The sequence below is a fragment of the Giraffa tippelskirchi genome, chromosome 10 (assembly GCF_054371585.1).
Source record: "Giraffa tippelskirchi isolate mGirTip1 chromosome 10, T2T-mGirTip1v1.2.pri, whole genome shotgun sequence".
Classification (NCBI taxonomy): domain Eukaryota; kingdom Metazoa; phylum Chordata; class Mammalia; order Artiodactyla; family Giraffidae; genus Giraffa; species Giraffa tippelskirchi.
In genome coordinates, this window is record NC_137284.1 from 61275302 (window position 1) to 61294629 (window position 19328).

Consider the following 19328-nt stretch of genomic DNA (forward strand, 5'->3'; position numbering starts at 1 on the left):
ATCCCATGGACAGAGGAGCCTGGCAAGCTACAGTCCATGGGGTCGCAAAGAGTCGGACACTACTGAGCGGCTTTCACTGACTGATTGACTGATAACCTTTAAATAATAATTCAGAGACGTGTTCTAAAGTTGTATTACTACTGGCACCAGTGGAATCAAAATTAGCTTGAAGAACCCAAAATTTTATACTGTGTTTTATCACTGTGGATTTAATTCTGCAAAAATCGCACTGATTTACAACCAAATCGAAAGGCACTGTACTCTTAGTTTAGAAAAACAGCTACATTTAATAACACAGTGACAAGAGTTCCAGACCAATATTCTTGGGAATTTAATGCACATACAATCCCCTTGGGAGCTATTTAAAATGCAGACCCTGAAGCCACAGGGTCTTTGTCCTGGGATGAGAGTACAGATGCTGCAATTCTAACAAGCTCCTGCGTAAAATCAATGCTCCTCATCCTTGGACCATAAACTTCCAATCGCCAGGCTCCAGGAAGACCACTAAAGAGAATTTGGTTATTGAAGCAGACAGACTGCCTAGCCATTACTAGATGACTACTCAGTAGACCATGAGCTTAAGGAAGCACACCATCTTCTGTTCAAGGAGGTCAAATAATAGCTGTGCATGTGCTCAGTCACTCAGTGGTGTGTGACTCTTTCCGACCACCAGGCTCTTCTGTCCATGGGACTTCCCAGGCAAGAACACTATAATGGGCTGCCATTTCCTTCTCCAGGGTATCTTCCCAACCCAAGGATTGAACCCAGGTCTCTTGCATTGGCAGGTGGATTCGTTACCACTGAGCCACCTGGGAAGATCCAAGTAATATCTATTAATACGTCCCCAGTTTTCGGTTAGGTGGAAATGTCCCACCGTCTCCAACAGACATCACTTGACAGTTCTACAGCAGTTCATAGTCCTCAAATGCTTTCCCACATTATATTTCATTTGCGCATCACAGGCCCTGTTTTCCACAGGGGGGACCCTGAGCACCAGGGAAGTCAGACTTTATGTTCTCACCACCAGTGGAAGCCCTGGACTTGTAACCTAGGTTTTCCTGCCTTCCAGTCCAAAGCTCTCTCACTCAACCAGAGCTACTGACTTAAAAAAGTTCTTGAAGCTTTTCCCACCTGAGATAGTGGTGCTGACTGAGCAGTTGGGGGTTCTCTGCATCTCAGACTACAACCGTGCCCAGGGTCGGACAGATACAAATCATGTCAAACTCAGAAAAACTACTAAATATGCACTTAGGTCTAAAAACCCCGTTCAAATCAGACTTATGACAAGGTCCAGGACATGCGCCCTCAAAATGTGGTACATTCAATATCTCAAGCTGAAGGAGTTTAAGAAAACAGCAGAAAGGGGAAGGTCGCTCTGACCTTCCCCCCAACCCCACCTTCTTTCCTGAAACAGGTCAGAAAAACTCCCCTGCAGAGAATACCAGCCCTTTACCAGGAGGAGGGAAGACAGTCTCCTCACCAAAGATGGGCAAGTCAGGGCTGAGAAACGCACACACACAAACCCTGCTAAACTCACCCTTATCTTCTCAGTTACTTCTTCCACCATTTACTACCCCTAGTGCAAACCCCTTTGTCTTGTCATCTCTTTACAAATTTATTTTTCACTGTCCAAAAGATTTTAAAGCTTTCTGCTCTGGTCACTTTCACCTCAGGTTCTCAGGTACACACAAAAATTCAACAAAATGTGTACGCTTTTCTTTTGTTCATCTATCCTTGTCATTTTAATTTTCAGTTCCAGCCAGGAACCCTAAGAGAACTGAGGGAAACTTTCTCTTCCCCTACACTTACTTAGACAATTTTCTTACAAATTGTACCATCTTATGCAAAAGATATTTTACCATAAAACAGTAAGTGGATCTTGAAATATCTGACTTTCATATCAAGTCAACAGTTTTCATGGAAAACATGTGGAAACTGTGACTACATGTGGAAATCAAGACAAAGCTACTAGCCTAATAACAGTCATTAAATAGAGTGGTTTATTTAGGTTGAATTGCTAAGAATTTCAACACTGCCAACTTTGCTATGTTGTCAGCACCTAAAGTCAAAAGGAACCATCTAGGCCTATTTTCACTCATGCAACTACACAGCAAATTTCCAAAGGAAATGGTAAGCATGAGTACTCCATCTTGTAAACGTTTCCAACCAACAAACCAGACCACCACTCTACAAATTAGTCACGGGGGATAATTCTGAGCTAGGAGACCAGAGCCACCATTCATGGGGTCGACTTGACCCAACAAGAGGGTCTAGTAAAATGGGCATGAAAAACAGAGCTTGCTCAGTTGCTATTAAGTACTGTGCCAAGGGAATTACATCACTGTGACAAGGGTATGTCCTCCTTACTACCAAGAAGCAAGAACACCAGCATGTTCACACATGCCTCTGTTCCAAGACCCACCCAAAGGCATCCAAGAAAACATAGCAGGAAGGATAGATGCTTATGAGGCAGCAAATGCCAAGCCGGGGGAGTAGGAATGGACCATGCTCAGCAGACCTAAACCTCACAGACAGTGGAGAACACAGGAAAGAATGCTTCCATGTCACTCAGCAAAAGCAGAGGCTGCTCATAGGACAAAAGGTCAAAGAGGCAGGAGGAGTCAAGAGTTCCTCCAGCAATCTTACAAAAGAACTTGATATCCAAGAAGACCGGCTCGATTTTCTTACCCTGCACATCGGCTTTCAACACTTTCCACCCCTCTCCTCACCCCCAGTTCTCTATATGCTAAACAACACTTGTAAAGCCCTGTGATCCAACACTGACAACACGTGGGCACCCAACTAGGTTAGCCAAGGAAAAGGCTGCAAGACCAGGGTTACAGTCCTCTCTGCAGCATTTCCCCCACAAGCACCCACACCGATAAAGAAAGCCACTGAGACCTCACCGGAGACATCAGGAGCTTTCCATCAGTTTGGTGATAAAACCTATATTCTAGGATAATTACAAACTATCTAAACTTGATGCCTAAGCACAAAGGTGAAATGGGGCAGGACTGGAAAGAGCTTGTCAAGAAAGAACTTGTAGGGATCCTCACATATCCTTCCTCTGAAATGACACACTAGGGATTAGGGATTTACATTTCTCTCACTGCATTCCTTCCATATTCCAAGGAACCACCAGAGGATCAACTGAAGCAAAGAGCAGGAAAAACAGCCTAGAGCTGTGGCTGGCAACCTCAGAAGCACATATGATTCACTTGGAGAGCATTCAAAAACCTTGGGGTTCAGGCCACACCCAAGTCCAATTGAGTCAGAACCTCTAGGTGAGACCCAGGCATCAGCACTTTTATCCCCATACAGAGGACTATCGTGTACTGGAACCCCTGGTCTACAATAGCGCAAAAAGCAAAGGAGTTTCAATTACAGGACCAATTACAACACTTCCTAGGACTCCATTTCTTCATCTGGTAAAAGGGAACAGGATTAATGAAGGGAGGAGTAACAACACTGTGTTATGTAAACCAAAGGCCAATCCAGTGCCACCAATTTAAAAAATCCTAAATCCAAACATCAGTGGAAGCACAGAAACTTACCAACATCATGGCAGCATAAAAACAACTCACACATTCTTTCCCTGGTGCCCAGTACAAAAACTGGTCTGTTTTATCATAACAGTATCATACCACCAAATACCTAGCAGTTTTTACCATAAGGGAAAGAAAACCTTCAACCTGAAGAATATCCTTAATAAACTCAATCACATTTTATCCTCAATAACCAATCTCGGCAGAAGGTATTACTATCTATGAGAATCATGAAAAACACGGAGGTCAAATACATAGCCCAAGTCCTAATTAGTGAACAGTTGATTAAAATTTCTACATCGTATATGAAGAGGTGATAGCTGCCCAATTCCGTGAACATGCAAAACACCACTGACACGTACACTTTAAATGGGTGACTTGTATGGCATATGACCTATGTCTCAACAAAGCTGATTTTTAAAAAAGGCATGTGACGACGATTTCTGACCTGTGCACTCTTGTTCAAAAGCCACTTAAAAATCAAGCATATGTGTGTGCATGCATGCTAACTCACTTCAGTCGTGTCCAACTCTTTGCAACTGGACTGTAACCCACCAGGCTCCTCTGTCCATGGGATTCTCCAGACAAGAATACTGGAGTGGGTTGCCATGCCCTCCTCTGGGGGATCTTCCCAACACAGATATCGAACCCCCATCTTTTTTGTCTCCTGCATTGGCAGGCGGGTTCTTTACCACTAGCACCACCTGGGAAACCCACCAAGCATATACTGAGTGCCAACGTATTCTATAGATACAAATACAGATTGGGAAGATACATATGCCCATAATTGTTAGTATGTGAATTCTCATATGCAAATAGAACTCTTTTTAAGGCCTAGGAAGGTGAGGCAGAGACTCTGAGCACAGAATGCCAGGTTTCAAATCCAAGCTGCAGAGCTTATTCTCTCTACAACCATGAGGAAACTACTCTACCTCTCTGCACCTCAGTTTTCTCACCTGTAAAATGAGGACAAAAGCAGACCACAGCTACTGCTTGGTATTATGAAGAATAATGGAATTATTATTTGTAAAGTGCTTGGGAAAGTGCCTGGCACACAGTAAGCACTGTGGAAGTGGTTCTCAAAAATAAAAGTCTGGTTTACAGTTACAAGACCAAAATAAAAGTCTGAAGAAAAAAGAGGCATCTAATTTCCCCTCCCAAGTCATCCCCCCTGCCCATAAACTCTACTCTCCACTATGCTAAACTACCAGGCAGACAATCTGGTGGACAGGGTAAGAGCACAGATTCTGGAGCCAGGCTGGCTGATCTGAACCCCAGCTCCTTTTTAATTCTCAGGTCTTAGGCCACTTATATCACCACTTGGTGTCCAGAGTGTTCATCTATAAGCCAGAAATGATAGTTTATAACTCATATAAGAATGTTAAAGGTCTTTAACAATTTTATTAATGCTTATATAATAGGTCTTGTGCTTACTTGCTCAGTCGTGTCTGACTCATTGTGACCCCGTGGACTGTAGCCTGCCAGGCTCCTCTGTCCATGGGGATTCTCCAGGCAAGAATACTGGAGTGGGTTGCCATGACCTCCTCCAGGGGGTCTTCCCAACCCATGGATCGAACCTAGGTCTCCTGCATTGCAGGCGGATTCTTTACCAGCTGAGCCACAAGGGAAGCCCAAGAATACTGGAGTTGGTAGCTTATCTCTTCTCCAGGGGATCCTCCTAACCCAGGAATTGAACAGGGGTCTCCTGCATTGCAGGCGGATTCTCTACCAGCTGAGCTACCAGGGAAGCCCATTAATGCTTATTAATAACAGTCTTGTTAATGCTTATCATTAAGTCTTATTAACTTATTTAATAATGCTTTTCATTATCACCTCACTTAATACTGAATCTTGGGCTCCTCTTGTGGTCCACTGGTTAAGAATCCAACCTGCCAAGGCAGGAGACACAGGTTCCATCCCTGGTCCAGGAATCCTACATATCTCATGGCAACTAAGCCCTTGTGCCACAACTAAAACCCACGTGCCCTAGCGCCCATGCCTTGCAACAAGAGAAGCCCGTGCACCTCAAAGAAGAGTAGCTCCCGTTCATGGCAACTGAGAAAGCCCACGTGCAGCAACAAAGACCCAATACAGACAAAAATAAATAAATTAATGAATTTAAAAAAAAAAAAAAAAGAACTGAATCTCACATCTAGTAAACAGTGTCAGCTACTCTCCTATTTAATTTATTACCTGTTATCCGCTAAATGCAGCAGGTGATCTCACTTCTCTTTCAGGTGCTGTTTCCTGTCCCTGATGTGATCTTCCCTCTTCCTCCAACCACTCCTTCTGAACCACCACTACCTTGGAGAAGTGTTCCCCCCTCCCTCCCCCGGGAGGGAAACAGGCTCCTTCTCTGATGCTCCTGTTAGCTCTTGTTATGGCACTATTCTTACTTGGGCCAATAATCAAAAAAATTAAGAATAAGTAAGTGGTCAAGAGATCAACAAATGGCTAGGTGTGGCTAAATTCATCCAGAAAATAACAAATTTGCTTAAATATTCAAATGATTCACCACAGTGAGTGCTGGAATTCACCTACAAGTATTGAGTTTCAGATTCCGGTCCCAATTTCTTAGACACTCCATTGAGATGAGATTCTCTCCCTAGTCAGGCTCCTCAAGTTTTAAGAGGGGATGTCAATCCTATCCCTAGATAAGACTGCTAAGTCTATCGATTTGTGCTCAATATGGAATATCTGTGCTCCATGAAAAAGCAGAGAGCATGGCCTTTAACTCAGGCTGCACAGTACTGCCTAGTAGCGAACAAAATCAAGGAGCGTCCAAAGGTAATAAATAAGGGGCATTCCTGGACTAACGTGGACCAGCACAGCTCATCTGGAGATCTTTTAAGACATTTAGGCCTCCCTAGTAGCTCAGACAGTAAAGAATCTGCCTGCAATGCAGGAGACCTGGGTTCGATGCCTGGGTTGGGAAGATGCCCTGGAGAAGGGAATGGCAACTCACTCCAGTATTCTTGCCTGGAGACTTCCATGGACAGAGGAGCCTGGTGGGCTACAGTCCATGGGGTTGCAGAGTCAGAAACAACTGAGCGAATAACACACGTACACAAAGACTACATTTACTGCACTGCCCTTGCGCTAGCATGAGACACTATAAGAAATGGCCTTATGGAATCCACAAACTTGTATTTGTGGTTATGAGGTAGTTTTGAATGCAGTTTGCGCACTGCTTATAAAAAGAGATGGGGAGAAACTGCCCTCAGAGAGGAGAAAAAGAGGACCTCTCTCCCAAGTAACTGACCTCACTGATCACTTCCTCTTTGCTTTGGCTGCTAGAAGGTTCAGTCACCTCTAGCAAGTACCTACATCCTTATTGTCCATTAACCTTAGTCCTTGTTTCATCTTACTTTCCCTTCTGTTTTTCTCATCTACTCTGACTTGATTTTGACATATCTTGTTGGTTTATAAATATATGTATATATGATGTCAGCCATAAGAAATCCTTAAAAGAGGCAAGGTTAGATGAATAAATAAATAAAAACACAAGTTCCCAAAGAGTAAAAATGAAATGTTTCATTTTCCCTGACTCTCACTACTTGGCTAAAATTCAACTGCCCTTATTGATATGATGTGACAGTTTAATAAAAATACAACCCAAAAGTTAAGCCTGTTTCCAGGTCATTTATTTTATTTCATACTAGTTCATCAGTATTATACTCTATTTACATGCCTACTCCTCCATTTAAGTTCCTCACTCTATCTCCAAATTAAGTAAAATGATTTAATTCATCTACAGATGTAAAAATGACAGTAAAGTATGGGTACCTACTCCCACCTACTCTCCTGAAAGAAGTCACCTGGAGGCAACATAATTGTCCCCTTGTACTCTGATTGCATGTAAATTTAATGCAAAGAAAAGGTCAAAAGTTGTTAGGTTGGAAAGGGCTAAATGTAGGCTCCAAAAATGAATCCCAGTGATTCTCAGAGAACCTACCTAAAACAGTTGTATATGTACATGTGTCTGCTCGTGTATACTCAGAGTGCCCTTCTTAGGATGGAACCTGGAGTAATTACAGAAAAGAAAAGGGCCACTTAGGCCACATAATCTAGGAACACCGAAAAGCCTGCAGATTTTGGAAAGCCTGGAGAAACTTAAGTCATAGAACAGCATTTAAATATATTTGTCTGCTTACAATTTCCATTGCAAATGTGATTAGTCTGCACGAATAAATAGGAATATTATGTGTTGGCCATGTTTTCCTCTTGAGGGTTATCACAGAGTTTTGATTAAGGACAAATGTCTGAAATGTTGGGTATATTTAAGTTCACGACACTTAAAATGAGCTAGGAAGTTGTATGGGCTTGATTAAAGGGCTGCCTTCGTGAACTTAAAATTAAAAGCAATAAATTTCAATGAGTCAAGTGATTGGGATTCTACCAAAAAAGTTGAAATGGAGTCCAAAGAGACTGAAATGGTGCCCAGGTTTCAAGAAATGGTGAAAGAGGAAAGGTCAAGCTGTCGGAGCTGCCTTTCCTCTGGGCTAGTGAATGAGTCCCATTACGCAGAACTCCTTTTAAGTAGAACTTCACAGGAGTTACAGGCTCCCAGGACAATCTGTTTTGTCATTTCTATAAAGAAGCCTCTCAAACGCTCAGAGGCCGGTGTGTTAAGTGTTGTCAGATGCTCAGAGCAAAGAGAAGGATGAGAAGTGGGGGCGTGGGGAGGGGAGGTACTCTGGAGTTTTTACGCACACGCGCGCTGGCCAACTCCCAACAGTCTCCAAAACGGAAGTCAAGGTGACTTCCCCACCCGCGGGAGGGCGGAGCCTTTGAAACCTAATAGGATCAGGCTTCGGCGCCGGCGGTGGCCCCTGGAAGCAGCTCGGGTCAACAACAACCGGGGTCACGAGCAGGAGCGCGCTGGGGTGGCCGAGGGGACCTGCTGACCCGGAGCCCTCTCCCACCCCGGGACGCCATCGCGCCCACTCCTCTTCACCGGCCTTGGCTCAGCCCGCCGCGCGCCCGCCAGGCACCGACTCCCAGTCCCGGCCAAGTGGGAGGGTCCAGCCGGCAAAGTTTCCGCTGCAAGGTCGGGCCCCCGGGCCCTGGGCCCCGCAGTCGCCGCTTGTGCTGCCCAGGAGGGACGGCTACCTCCCTCCTCCCGCTGCTGCAAGGTGGAACAGCCGCCCCGCGCCCCTTTCTGTTTCCTTTCTCTGTTGCACCAACCGAGCACGTGAACGCCAGGGCTCCTCGCGGCCCCCGGGGACCCCGGCCGACGCTTACCTTGGCGGCCGCCATACTTCGCCCTGGGTGCGGGCAGCTGCGGGCTGCAGGACGCTCTCACTGGCTCGCTGGCGCTGCGGACCTGGGCAGCTCACTTCCCGTCCCGACGGCGGCGAGGGCGGCGATACAGCCCGGCAGCGTGCGCGCCCGGCCTGCCTCCCCACGCCCTCCTGCCGGCGCGGGTCATGCGGGCGCTGCCAGCCCATTGGCTGGGCCTGGCCGGGGCCGCCGGGGCGCGCGTGATCCGGACGGCCTCTGCCCTGCTGCGGGGCGGGCCCGGGTCTGGGGGCGGCGGACTGGCCCCGCGCACGTGACCCCGGCTGCGCTGTCCAGCAGGGCAACCTCTGCAGCGGGGGCCGGCAGGGGGTGGCGGGGTTCACCACCGTCTTTTGGGTGCAGGTGGCCTCGCGAGGGAAGCTGTTGGCTTCGACTGCTCCTAGGGGCTGCTCCAGGGCCTCCAGACCCACAGGCGGGGCACACAGCTGGGGAAGTTGAGTACTGCACTAGGTCCCAGGTTTATCCAGGTGTTCCCTGTCGGTTCCCTTTCAGAGGGGCTCCGCTCTGGGGTGGGGGGTCATTTAAGAGATCCCGAAGCATTGACTAGTCGATGGGAAATAGGAAAGTAATGTCTCTGGCAAACCTAGTTTTAGGTCAAATCTAGCTAAGTCGAAGTACCAAACAGCTATGTATAAGTGCAGAACTTACATGTGTTGGGGCCACTTCATTTCCGGCCTACATACTAGGATGGCAGAGATCAAAGAACCCCCCCCCAAAATAGGCCCTACTGAAAGGGTTAAATTTTAATGTAAAAATAGAATGTGTAACCCCCAGAGGTCTTCTTTCTAAGAATTTCATTCAGTTGTCTCTGCTACCAAAATTTATAATTAAGGCAATGGTGGTCAGTGAAAAGGGCTTTAAATGTTTTGTACATTATTAGGTTAGATATAACCTAGCAACAAACACTCCAGTACTCTTGCCTGGAAAATCCCATGGACAGAGGAGCCTGGCGGGCTGCAGTCCGTGGGGTCGCTAAGAGTAGGACACGACTGAGCGACTTCAGTTTCACTTTTCACTTTCATGCATTGGAGAAGGAAATGGCAACCCACTCCAGTGTTCTTACCTGGAGAATCCCAGGGACGGGGGAGCCTGGTGGGCTGCCGTTTATGGGGTCGCACAGAGTCGGACATGACTGAAGCGACTTAGCAGCAGCAGCAGCAGCAACAAAAGTGTTTTTTACCAGTCATTTGCATTAATTAACACTGATTGAGCGCCTGCTGTGTTAGGTGCTAGGAACACCAAAATGACTTGAGAAGTGGTCCCAGCCCTCAAAGAGCTTAAGGGCTAGTGGGAAAGCTGGCACATAAACAGTTAACATCCATATAACCTGTTAAGGCAGCAATCTCTACCCGAGGATATGGGACCACTGAAGACTGGGGAAACCTCTTAGAGGAGATGATGCCCAGGCTGAATGCACTAGAGTAGCTGTGAACTAGCCCAGTAAAGTGGAAGGGGATGGTTTTCCAGCCAGAGAAAATGCGGAGGAGAGGGAGGCCCAGAAATTACTGAGGAAACAGAACACGTTATGAAAGTGATGGGTCATGAAAGGTAAGGAGCTGGGGAACTGGTGGAAGAAGAGTCTGGACAGGCAGGTTGGGACCATTCATGGAGGGTGCTGGATGCCGTGGTGAAGGGTGTCCCCCTTAACTGAAGGGCTTTAAGGGGGGTGGCATGGCCAGGATTACAATATAGATGGATCCTGCTTGAGGTGTGGAGGACGGGGTAAGATCACACTGTTAGGATATTCGGATAAGACGAACTGAGGACTTGAAACCAGAGATGGGATAGGGCTAGAGGAAGGAATAGGAAGTAAAATTAGTCAGTGTGGTGACTGATAATATGTGGGGGTAGGAGAGAGAAAGGAAGTCAGCCTGCCTTGCACATTGGGCCCTGGTGTAGATGTTGGAAAGACACCAGAGATAACAGGGAAGACATCAGTAATACAGGAGTGTTTTGAAGTGTGTTCCTCTTGTCTGTAAGGAGAGTATGTGAAATACACAAATTACACTGTAAAAGACAAAAACATTTCAAAAGGGACTGATTGATTAATAGATTCTCAAGAGGTTTAACAAAGACTGGAACAACTCGAATGTGTTCAATAGGCATCAGAGAAAGACCAGGCAAGAAGTTCAAGAATAGAGACAAAAGCAAAACCAGGAGAAATGATAGAGAAAAGGATAGCAGGGGTCGAGTCTTCAGCTCGTGTACAGGGGTGGTCCTGGCTACCATAAAGAGTTTTTAAAATGTGCAGAGAAAATACAACCTCATGTAACCAAGATCACATCATATACTGTATGCTATTTTAAAGGGCATTGCTGAAGCTCTCCTTTTAGAATACAATGAACTTTAAAAAAATTTAAATGTGGTATGTTTTCTGGAGATCTTGGAAAATTCAGAAAATCATAGTAATGACAAAGTCACTCATATTTCTTGTATCAGAGTTAGCCACTGTTAACATATTACTGTTATTCAAGACAATGTCTTTATGTGTTCATGTAGAGAGTCATTTTTTTAATTTAAATACAAGGACTCATATTCTATATAATTTTTTTTCATGCCCGCTTTAACAAAGCAAACACATACTGGGTGGTTCACAGTAACAAGTTTATTCTCTTCCCATTATGGAGGTCAGAATTCCAGAATGAATCTTAAGGGGCTAAACCAAGGTGGAGGGGCTGTGTTGCCTCCAGAAGATTTAAGGGAGTATCTATTTCTTTGCCTTTTCCAGGGGTCCCATGGCCGCTTCCTCCGTCTTCAAAGCCAGTTTACAAACATCTTCTCTCTCTGAACTCTGCTCCCCTCACGTTTCCTCTTCTGTTGTGATCTCCCTCTGCCTCCCTCTCATAAGGACACTGTGCTGTGCTGTGCTCAGTCACTCAGCGGCCTCCGGCTCTTTGCGACCCCATGGACTGTATCCTGCCAGGCTCCTCTATCCATGGGATTCTGCAGGCAAGAATACTGGAGTGGGTTGCCATGAACTCCTCCAGGGGATCTACCCAACCCAGGGATCAAACCCAGGGATCAAACCCAGGTCTCCCACACTGCAGGCAGATTCTTTACTGTCTGAACCACCAGGAAAGCCATAAGGACACTGGCGATGGCATTTGGGATCCACCCAGAGAAGCCAGGATAATCTACCTCCATATCTTTAACACAATGGCATCTGCAAAAAAGTGTCTGCCATATAAGGTAACATTCATAGGCTCCAGAGATTGGGATGTGGACATCTGGGGGGAACCCTTAGTCTACCTACCAAACCTACCACACTATGGATGCAAATATAACCACATATGAATAGAAGTGTATTTCCACCTAGAGTTGGAGTCAGACTCGGTCAATTAAGCTTTCTCCCTCCTTCTAGAAGTCCCCAAAATATGAGACTTCTGAAAAATTAAACTGTCACAAGCCCTGAAATACTGAAGGAGGCTCCCTGTCCTCCACGTGACCTGTCAACAATGGGAAACATCATCTGAGAGGATGAAGTGTAAGTTGACCGGGCACCTGCTGCTTTGTCTTGTCCTGACAGCCGCCCTCCTGATAAGTGATTCAGGCCATTCCTGTCCCTATCCCCAGGCCACCCTCTTCCCTACCACTTAAAAGTCGCTGGCACTGAATTTTGACTGAAGGGGCCCTGTTATGGGTTGTGTCTCCCTCCAGTCCTAATCACCATGACCTCAGAAAATGACTTATTTTGAAACTGAAGATGTAATTAGTAAAGATGAGGTCATATTGGAGTACGGTGGGCCCTGAACCCACCGTGACTGGTGTCTGTATAAGAAGACATAGAAACACACCAGGAGGAGCCCCATGACATAAAGGCGGTGACTAGAGAGATGCAGCTGCAAGCCAGGGGACACCGAGGGGCAACAGCCACCACCAGAAGCTAAGAAGAGGCAAGAAAAGATGCTAACCAGAGTCTCAAGAGGGCACATGGCCCTGCCAACACCCTAATTTGGGATTTCTAGCCTCCAGAACCAACAAAGAATGCAATTCTGTTGTTTGAAGCACCCCCCCCCCCCCGCCCCAGTTTGTGAAACTTTATTCTGGGAGCCCAGGGAAACATACAGAGCCCAAAGCCACCACACGTTGTACCAGATGCCAACCCAAAGCATGATGCAACCTGAGGGTTGATGACATGAGCTCAAGCCCTGGGGTTCAGGAGAGTGAGCAGCATGTCCTGTTCTGAGCTTTCACTTTCCTCAGAGTGGCGGTGCTTTGCACATGCCCCTTGGCCATGCCCTTTAAACTGTTTGGTTTCCCAGCTCCACTAAAAACAAGCAAACACAAGGCACCACTCTCCCTACGAGCATGTTCCTAGATAAGGCTGCAGAAAGGGTATCCCGTGAGAATGCTTGCAAAACACCTCATCTACCAATAAGTATGGGCATATAACTGAGAATTATAATAATGATCTTTTGTGTGGGTGGCATGTTGCAAAGGTAATGCTAGGGATGGTAAAGAGCATGTGTGACAGAGTGAAAGGAGCACCATGAAATAAGTAAATGAAGAGCTCCCAAGTTCTGCGGTTGCATCAAGTCCAAGCCTGTGTTCATGAATCTGCCTGAGGTCCTCTGGGCTCAGCAAATTACTCAAAGTAGTGGTATATCAAGCTTAGGCTGCCCTGGCCCCTCAGTGTACTTAGGAAAGTGAAAAAAGTGAAAGTCGTTATGTCCAACTCCTTGCGACCCCATGGACTATAGCCTGCCAGGCTCCTCTGTCCATGGGGATTCTCCAGGCAAGAATACTGGAGTGGGTTGCCATTCCCTTCTCCAGGGGATCTTCCTGATCCAGGAATCGAACCCAGGTCTCCTGCATTGCAGGCAGATTCTTTTAACATCTGAGCCACCAGTGAGGCCCTGAATACTCTGGTGGACATATTAGAAGAGGCAGATGCACCAGCTGCCCAGTGTCTGACCAGCAGGGAGGAGCAGCAGCTAGAGATTCATACAGTGAGCTCTCCAGGCCTGGCCACCTGTGGCATTGCTTCTAGTGCAGCAGTTTCTTTGTAAGAAGTCCCAAAACTATCAAGAATTCTACAATTTTTTAAAGAAATCTGATACTCAGTAAGACAATCTTACCAAAACTGGTTTAATGAGACTGATGTTTTTATAAAAACAACAACAAAGCAACAGCAATAACAACAAAACTCTATACAAATGTTATTTCTCTCTTACATTCTTCCTTACAGCGAATCACAAATGGAGAAAAGTTAAGCATGTATTGGGTTGGTCCAAAAGTTCATTTGGACGTTACAAAAAAACCCAAATGAAACTTTTGGCCAACCCAATATATTCTACCACTGGCTCTTATTATTATTTCCTCATCAACCTATCTCTCTGTCAAACTAGCTTCAGCTAGCCTGAGTGAGTGAGTGTTAATCACTCAGTCATCTTTGACTCTTTGCAACCCAATGGACTATAGCATATGGGCTCCTCTGTTCATGGGATTCCCCAAGCAGGAATACTGGAGCAGGTTACCATTCCCTTCTCCAGGGAATCTTCCCGAACCAGGATCGAAATCAGGTCTCCTGCATTGTAGGCAGATTCTTTACTAACTGAGCTACCAGGGAAATCAAACAGACTATTTGAATCCCAGCTCTGCCATGTAAGGCTCTGTAACACTTGGTCAGTTATCAACCTCTCTGAGCCTCTGTCTCCTGATCTGTAAAAGAGGAAAAAAAAAAAAAAAAACGTTTTGCAAGGTTGCCATGATATTTAATTGAATGTATATAAATGGCAAATAAGAATATGTTAATAATAATAGAATGAGAGAGTCAAAGCAGCTGTCCTGTGAGATTCCTTCTAGCTGTGGTAGTCAATGATTCTATTCTTGTGCTACTCCTTCTAAGAGCATCCTATCACCCAAATGAAGATGATTTATACCTATGCTTATTGTCTCAGAATCTTCCAAAAGCAGGGAAGTATAGAGGTGGGGGAAGTGAGGAAGGTCAATCAATTTACAAAGATTGGAAAATCTACTCTCAAAGCTGGAGACTGAAACTAGTGAGGCAGAGACCATGAAAGCACTTGAGTATTTAAGAACAATCTATTAGTGTTTCTCTGTAAGACTCCGAATAATATGGCCCCTGCTGCCTCTTAAGTCCTCTCATCCCTTTCTGGCTGCCATCGCTTCCTCTACAAGCTAAGCGTGTCTTGCCCTGGAGCCTCTGCACTGGCTGTTTCCTCTGCCTGGAGCTCTGCCAGCCCTTTTCCCAGATCCTCTTTCTCCTCCCTCAGGTCCCTGGGGTCCTACCCTGACCTCCCATCTGAAGTGGGAACCTCCCTGTTATTCTCAGTCTCTGCATCCTGTTTCTGGCCCTTTTGACACCTATCACAGTGAGTAATTAAGCTACACAGATAGCACTGGTAGTAAAGGACCTGCCTGCCAATGAAGGAGATGTAAGAGACGTGGGTTCGATCCCTGGGTCGGGAAGATCCCCTGGAGGAGGGCATGGCAACCCACTCCAGTATTCTTTCCTGCAGAATTCCCATGGACAGAGGTGCCTGGCAGGCTACAGTCCATGGAAGTGCAAAGAGTTGAACACGACTGAGTGATGTAGCACACAGCACGATGAGTAACTATTTCTGTTTGTTCTCTTACCTGTGGTGTGAAGAGATGACTTAGGAAAGGGAGGCTGGACTGAGCTGGGGCAGGCGAATGGCCTGTAGTTCCGGGGCATATCCTGGAACTTTCTACTAGTAAATGACCTGACTCGTGAGCTCCATCAACGTCGCCAAAATCAGTGATCTGAGGCCTGACATAATGGAATGAGGGTCAGGAGGTCTGGATCATAATCCCAACCCAACTCTGCCACTTGGCAGCCATGTCACTGTGCACAAGTCACTTGTCCTCTCCAGGATTCAGTTGTTTCACCAATGAAATGGGCACACTTGATTTTGAAGAGGCTCAATCAAGTACTTACATTCTTGTCCCGATTCATTTAGACTGACAGACAGACAGCAGATAGTCAATCTCAGACTAAGGCAGAACAGGAAGATATTTATTCTGGTGATGATCAGAGGGGTAGTATTGATTAAGGATAATGATGACCTCTGTATTTACGTTGCAAGTATTGAGTCATTCCTCACCCAGGCAAGATTCATCAGTCAGATAAATGACTACCCTCTCTGCATGGCAGAACCACAAAAGGCCCCAATCTCCCTCTGGATGTATGTCACGATCTGTGACAGGAAATTTCCTCTAAAGCCCCAGGTGAAATGTAGATAGCTGTCCTAGAAGAGTCAGTCCCCAAAGCCACCACAAGGCATTTACATTTTTGGAAGCCCCAGGCTAAGGGACATGGGACAGAAGTTGTAGAGGGAAAAGATCTCTCCAGACCTCTGCTGTCTAATTCTAAAGCCACAAGCTCCCCATGGCTACTGGGCACTTGAGAGGTGGCTGGTGTGAATTGAGATGTGCTGAAAAGATAAAAAGCACGTTGGAGATTTTAGTATGGAAAAGTATATGTAAAATGTCTCAATAAGTAATTTTTAAATTTATGACATGTTGAAATGGCAATGATTTAGAAATGTTGGGTTAAATAAAATATATTCTTAAAATTCATTTCATATGTTTCTTTTAATATTTTTAATGTGGCTAATAGAAAAATTTTCATTAGGGGCTTGTGTTATATTGCTCTTGAATAGTGCTTTTCTAGAGCTAGAGTTATGTGTGTGTGTGGAGAGAGACAGAAGGTGGAGGAGTTGAAGCAGCAAAGATTGATGGAGGAGATGGGAGTGAGCCACAAAGACATTTTGCCTAGTATATCTCAAATTTACAGCGATTTGCACCATTAGGCAGCAAGCTTAGAAAAATCTGGCAATGCCAGGGTCCAGGCTGGAGTTCCTGGGGGTAGAAATTCTAGGGATTTTCCATACATTGACTTGATATGAAATGGGGTCTGCTAAATTGGGTGAGAGGGGCAGGGTGAAGTGGGAGGCCAAGAAATCAGTTAGTTGGTGTGAACCCCACTAGACCGCACCTCTCAAAACTGCACTGGACAGTTCACTTCACACTGTGAGGCGAGTTACAAATGGAAAGGAGAAAAGCTAAAATGAGCTCGGTGATGGATTAAACAAAGACTGAACTTTAGCGTAAGTTAGTTATCTAGTAATAAGATTTCAATTTTACTGTTTAAGGAAAATTTTAAAAAACATTTGATTAGACTATAAGGGATTTTTGACAACATAGAAGACAACAAAGAAAAAATATCATCCATATTCCCCTAACCCAGTTTTAACTATTTGAAAGTAATTTTGAAAGTTTTAATATTTGAAAGTAATGTTCTTCCAGTTATTTTTTTGCATGCTTGAGTGTGTGTTATAATGATGTGTTACATTACTGGGATAACACAATTTGTATACCTTACTGTCTCACTTAATTAACAATATGTCATACATGTATACACTACCATATGTAAAATAGATAGCTCATGGGAAGGAGCTGTATAGCACAGGGAGCTCAGCCCAGTGCTCTGTGAGGACCTAGAGGGGAGGGCTCGGCGAGGGGGAGCCTCAAGATGGGGGGATATATCTATACTTACAGCTGACTCAAGTTGTTGTACAGCAGACACCAACCCAACACTGTAAAGCAATTATCCTCCAATTAGAAGAAAAGAATGTGCCATAAAAATTTTACCATGTTATTAAATAATCTTGAAAAACATCATTATTAATGGTATCCTGATATTGCATCATAAGAATTTACCCATATCTCAACCATTCTCTAATGGGTGGGTGTTTTAACTCACTTATCACTTTTACCTATCATAAGGAAAACGTGATGAATACCTTTGTACATCAAATTTGTTCTACGTTTCTAAGGAAAATTGAAGACATTTGTAAAAGCCATTATGGAGAATGCAAATGAAGAAAATGAGAGTTTGTCTTTATTTCTCTTTTTAATGGAGAGAATCAGTGAATCAAGCTCTTTAAGTTCTTCTCCTACTCTGAAATTTTATGGCTGACTCTAGAAAAACATTACTTTTTTCATTCACTGGTGTTTTTTGTTTTTTTTGGTCAAAGACAATATAGGTAAGTATTTCTAATTTTCTATACTGTGAATGATTTAGAACATAGTTTGACTATTATTTGGCTTTCCACATCTCTTTCAGAAATATCTTTCCTTTCTACTGACTGCAGATCAGTTCTCTGTTTGCTAAATCTCAGAAGGAATGGAACCACAAAGGCAAAATTTTAAGGTACATTAAAAGTGAAAATGACTCATATTAAATATTAGACATGTTGAAACCTAGTGTTAAGCACTATAAAGGGCCTAAGACGCTAGTCTACTTGCAAGCTAACAAGTTTCATGGATGCTCGCAGAAGACACGAGACTCCTGGATTAGAGACAAAGAACAGTTTAGTACTCCCAGAAGAGCAAGAGCCAGAATGTCAGCTTTGGTTTCCCCTAAGCCCAGACTCCCACAGGGCGGCACAAAGAGGCCACGTGACACCTGCACAAGCAGTGGGTTGCATTACAGGATAGGAACCCTCGTTAGGGAACCTGACTCTTTTATAAGGGACACTAAGTATGCTGTTCTGTGTCCAAGAGCTTCTAAGTCCCTTTGTTATACAGTGTCCTGATAAGATCGTTTGGAGCAAGGCCATCAGAGCCTCAGCTCTTAAGATGTGCAAAAAATGCAAGAGACTCGTGGAGAATTTTCTTTAACATAATCATGAAGATGGAGTTAGAGTCTATTAATAGAGTGTACGTGTACATTTTATTCATGGAGCTGTTATTTTCTGCAGGACCAAGCCAAGGTCTCTCTGTCTGGCACTGTCTACTTTCTTTCCATGTTCCTTAGGCACAGAAGTCAATTCCTTTGCAGCCTGTGCTGAGATTTCTCATCAGAGTCATCTGTTTGTATCTGGATACACTAGCTATCAGTCCACTTCCATGAATGCAGTCAGGACAGACCATCCCAGCTCTGCCATCGGCACTACAAGTGTCTGTGAAACAGATTAAGGGGCCCGCTCTCTCCCTCCTGGAGAGAAGAGTGGGCTAACACCCCAGAACTCCCATAGACTCCTTACAGTTAGCTACTTCCCTTTGAATACGGCTGAAATGTCACTGATCACCAGAAACGGTCTAAAAAGAGGTCTCCCCCAAAAGAAGATTTTTGTTCCCTAAGGGAAAACTCTTCATAACATTAGCATGAATAAGTTATGAAAAGCCATCACAACTGAGAGAGACATAATCATCATTCATGTATAACAGATTTGTTTATTCTGTAAAGATTCATTTCAGTTGATTAATTATCAGTATCTGCTGATGGTGGGGGGCGGAACAAGGCTGCCCTGATGAGAGAATTATTGAAGTGCATGCTTAGAATATTTATCGCTGAGCACATATTGTATGAATTTAGCATATTTATCACCTTCTTCCTGGATGGGCTCATTCTTCCCCCAAATATATCAAATAGTACTGCCATGCTGTTGGCACTCTGCCCTTCAAATATGGACCCTATTGTTTTTATACAGA

At 44.8% G+C, this 19328-nt stretch overlaps 2 protein-coding genes across 7 annotated transcripts in view; both read right to left on the bottom strand.

The window, feature by feature from the left end:
• Positions 1-8949, bottom strand: part of SLC25A13 (solute carrier family 25 member 13) — a 240920-nt gene extending 231971 nt beyond the window's left edge. For all 6 annotated transcript variants that reach the window (XR_014066092.1, XM_081531535.1, XM_081531534.1 and 3 more), the window contains exon 1: positions 8790-8949. Coding sequence is in view for 5 of the 6 variants with exons in the window: in XM_081531535.1 (XP_081387661.1) it covers positions 8790-8804 (15 nt within the window). In the remaining variant the exon portion in view is untranslated. The remainder of the gene's footprint in view (positions 1-8789) is intronic.
• Positions 8950-11436: 2487 nt separating this feature from the next.
• Positions 11437-19328, bottom strand: part of SEM1 (SEM1 26S proteasome subunit) — a 353898-nt gene continuing 346006 nt past the window's right edge. The window contains exons 9-10 of the transcript XR_014066093.1: positions 17389-17428; positions 11437-11789 (exon numbers count right to left, since the gene is read on the bottom strand). The gene's annotated coding sequence lies outside the window, so the exon portion shown is untranslated. The remainder of the gene's footprint in view (positions 11790-17388; positions 17429-19328) is intronic.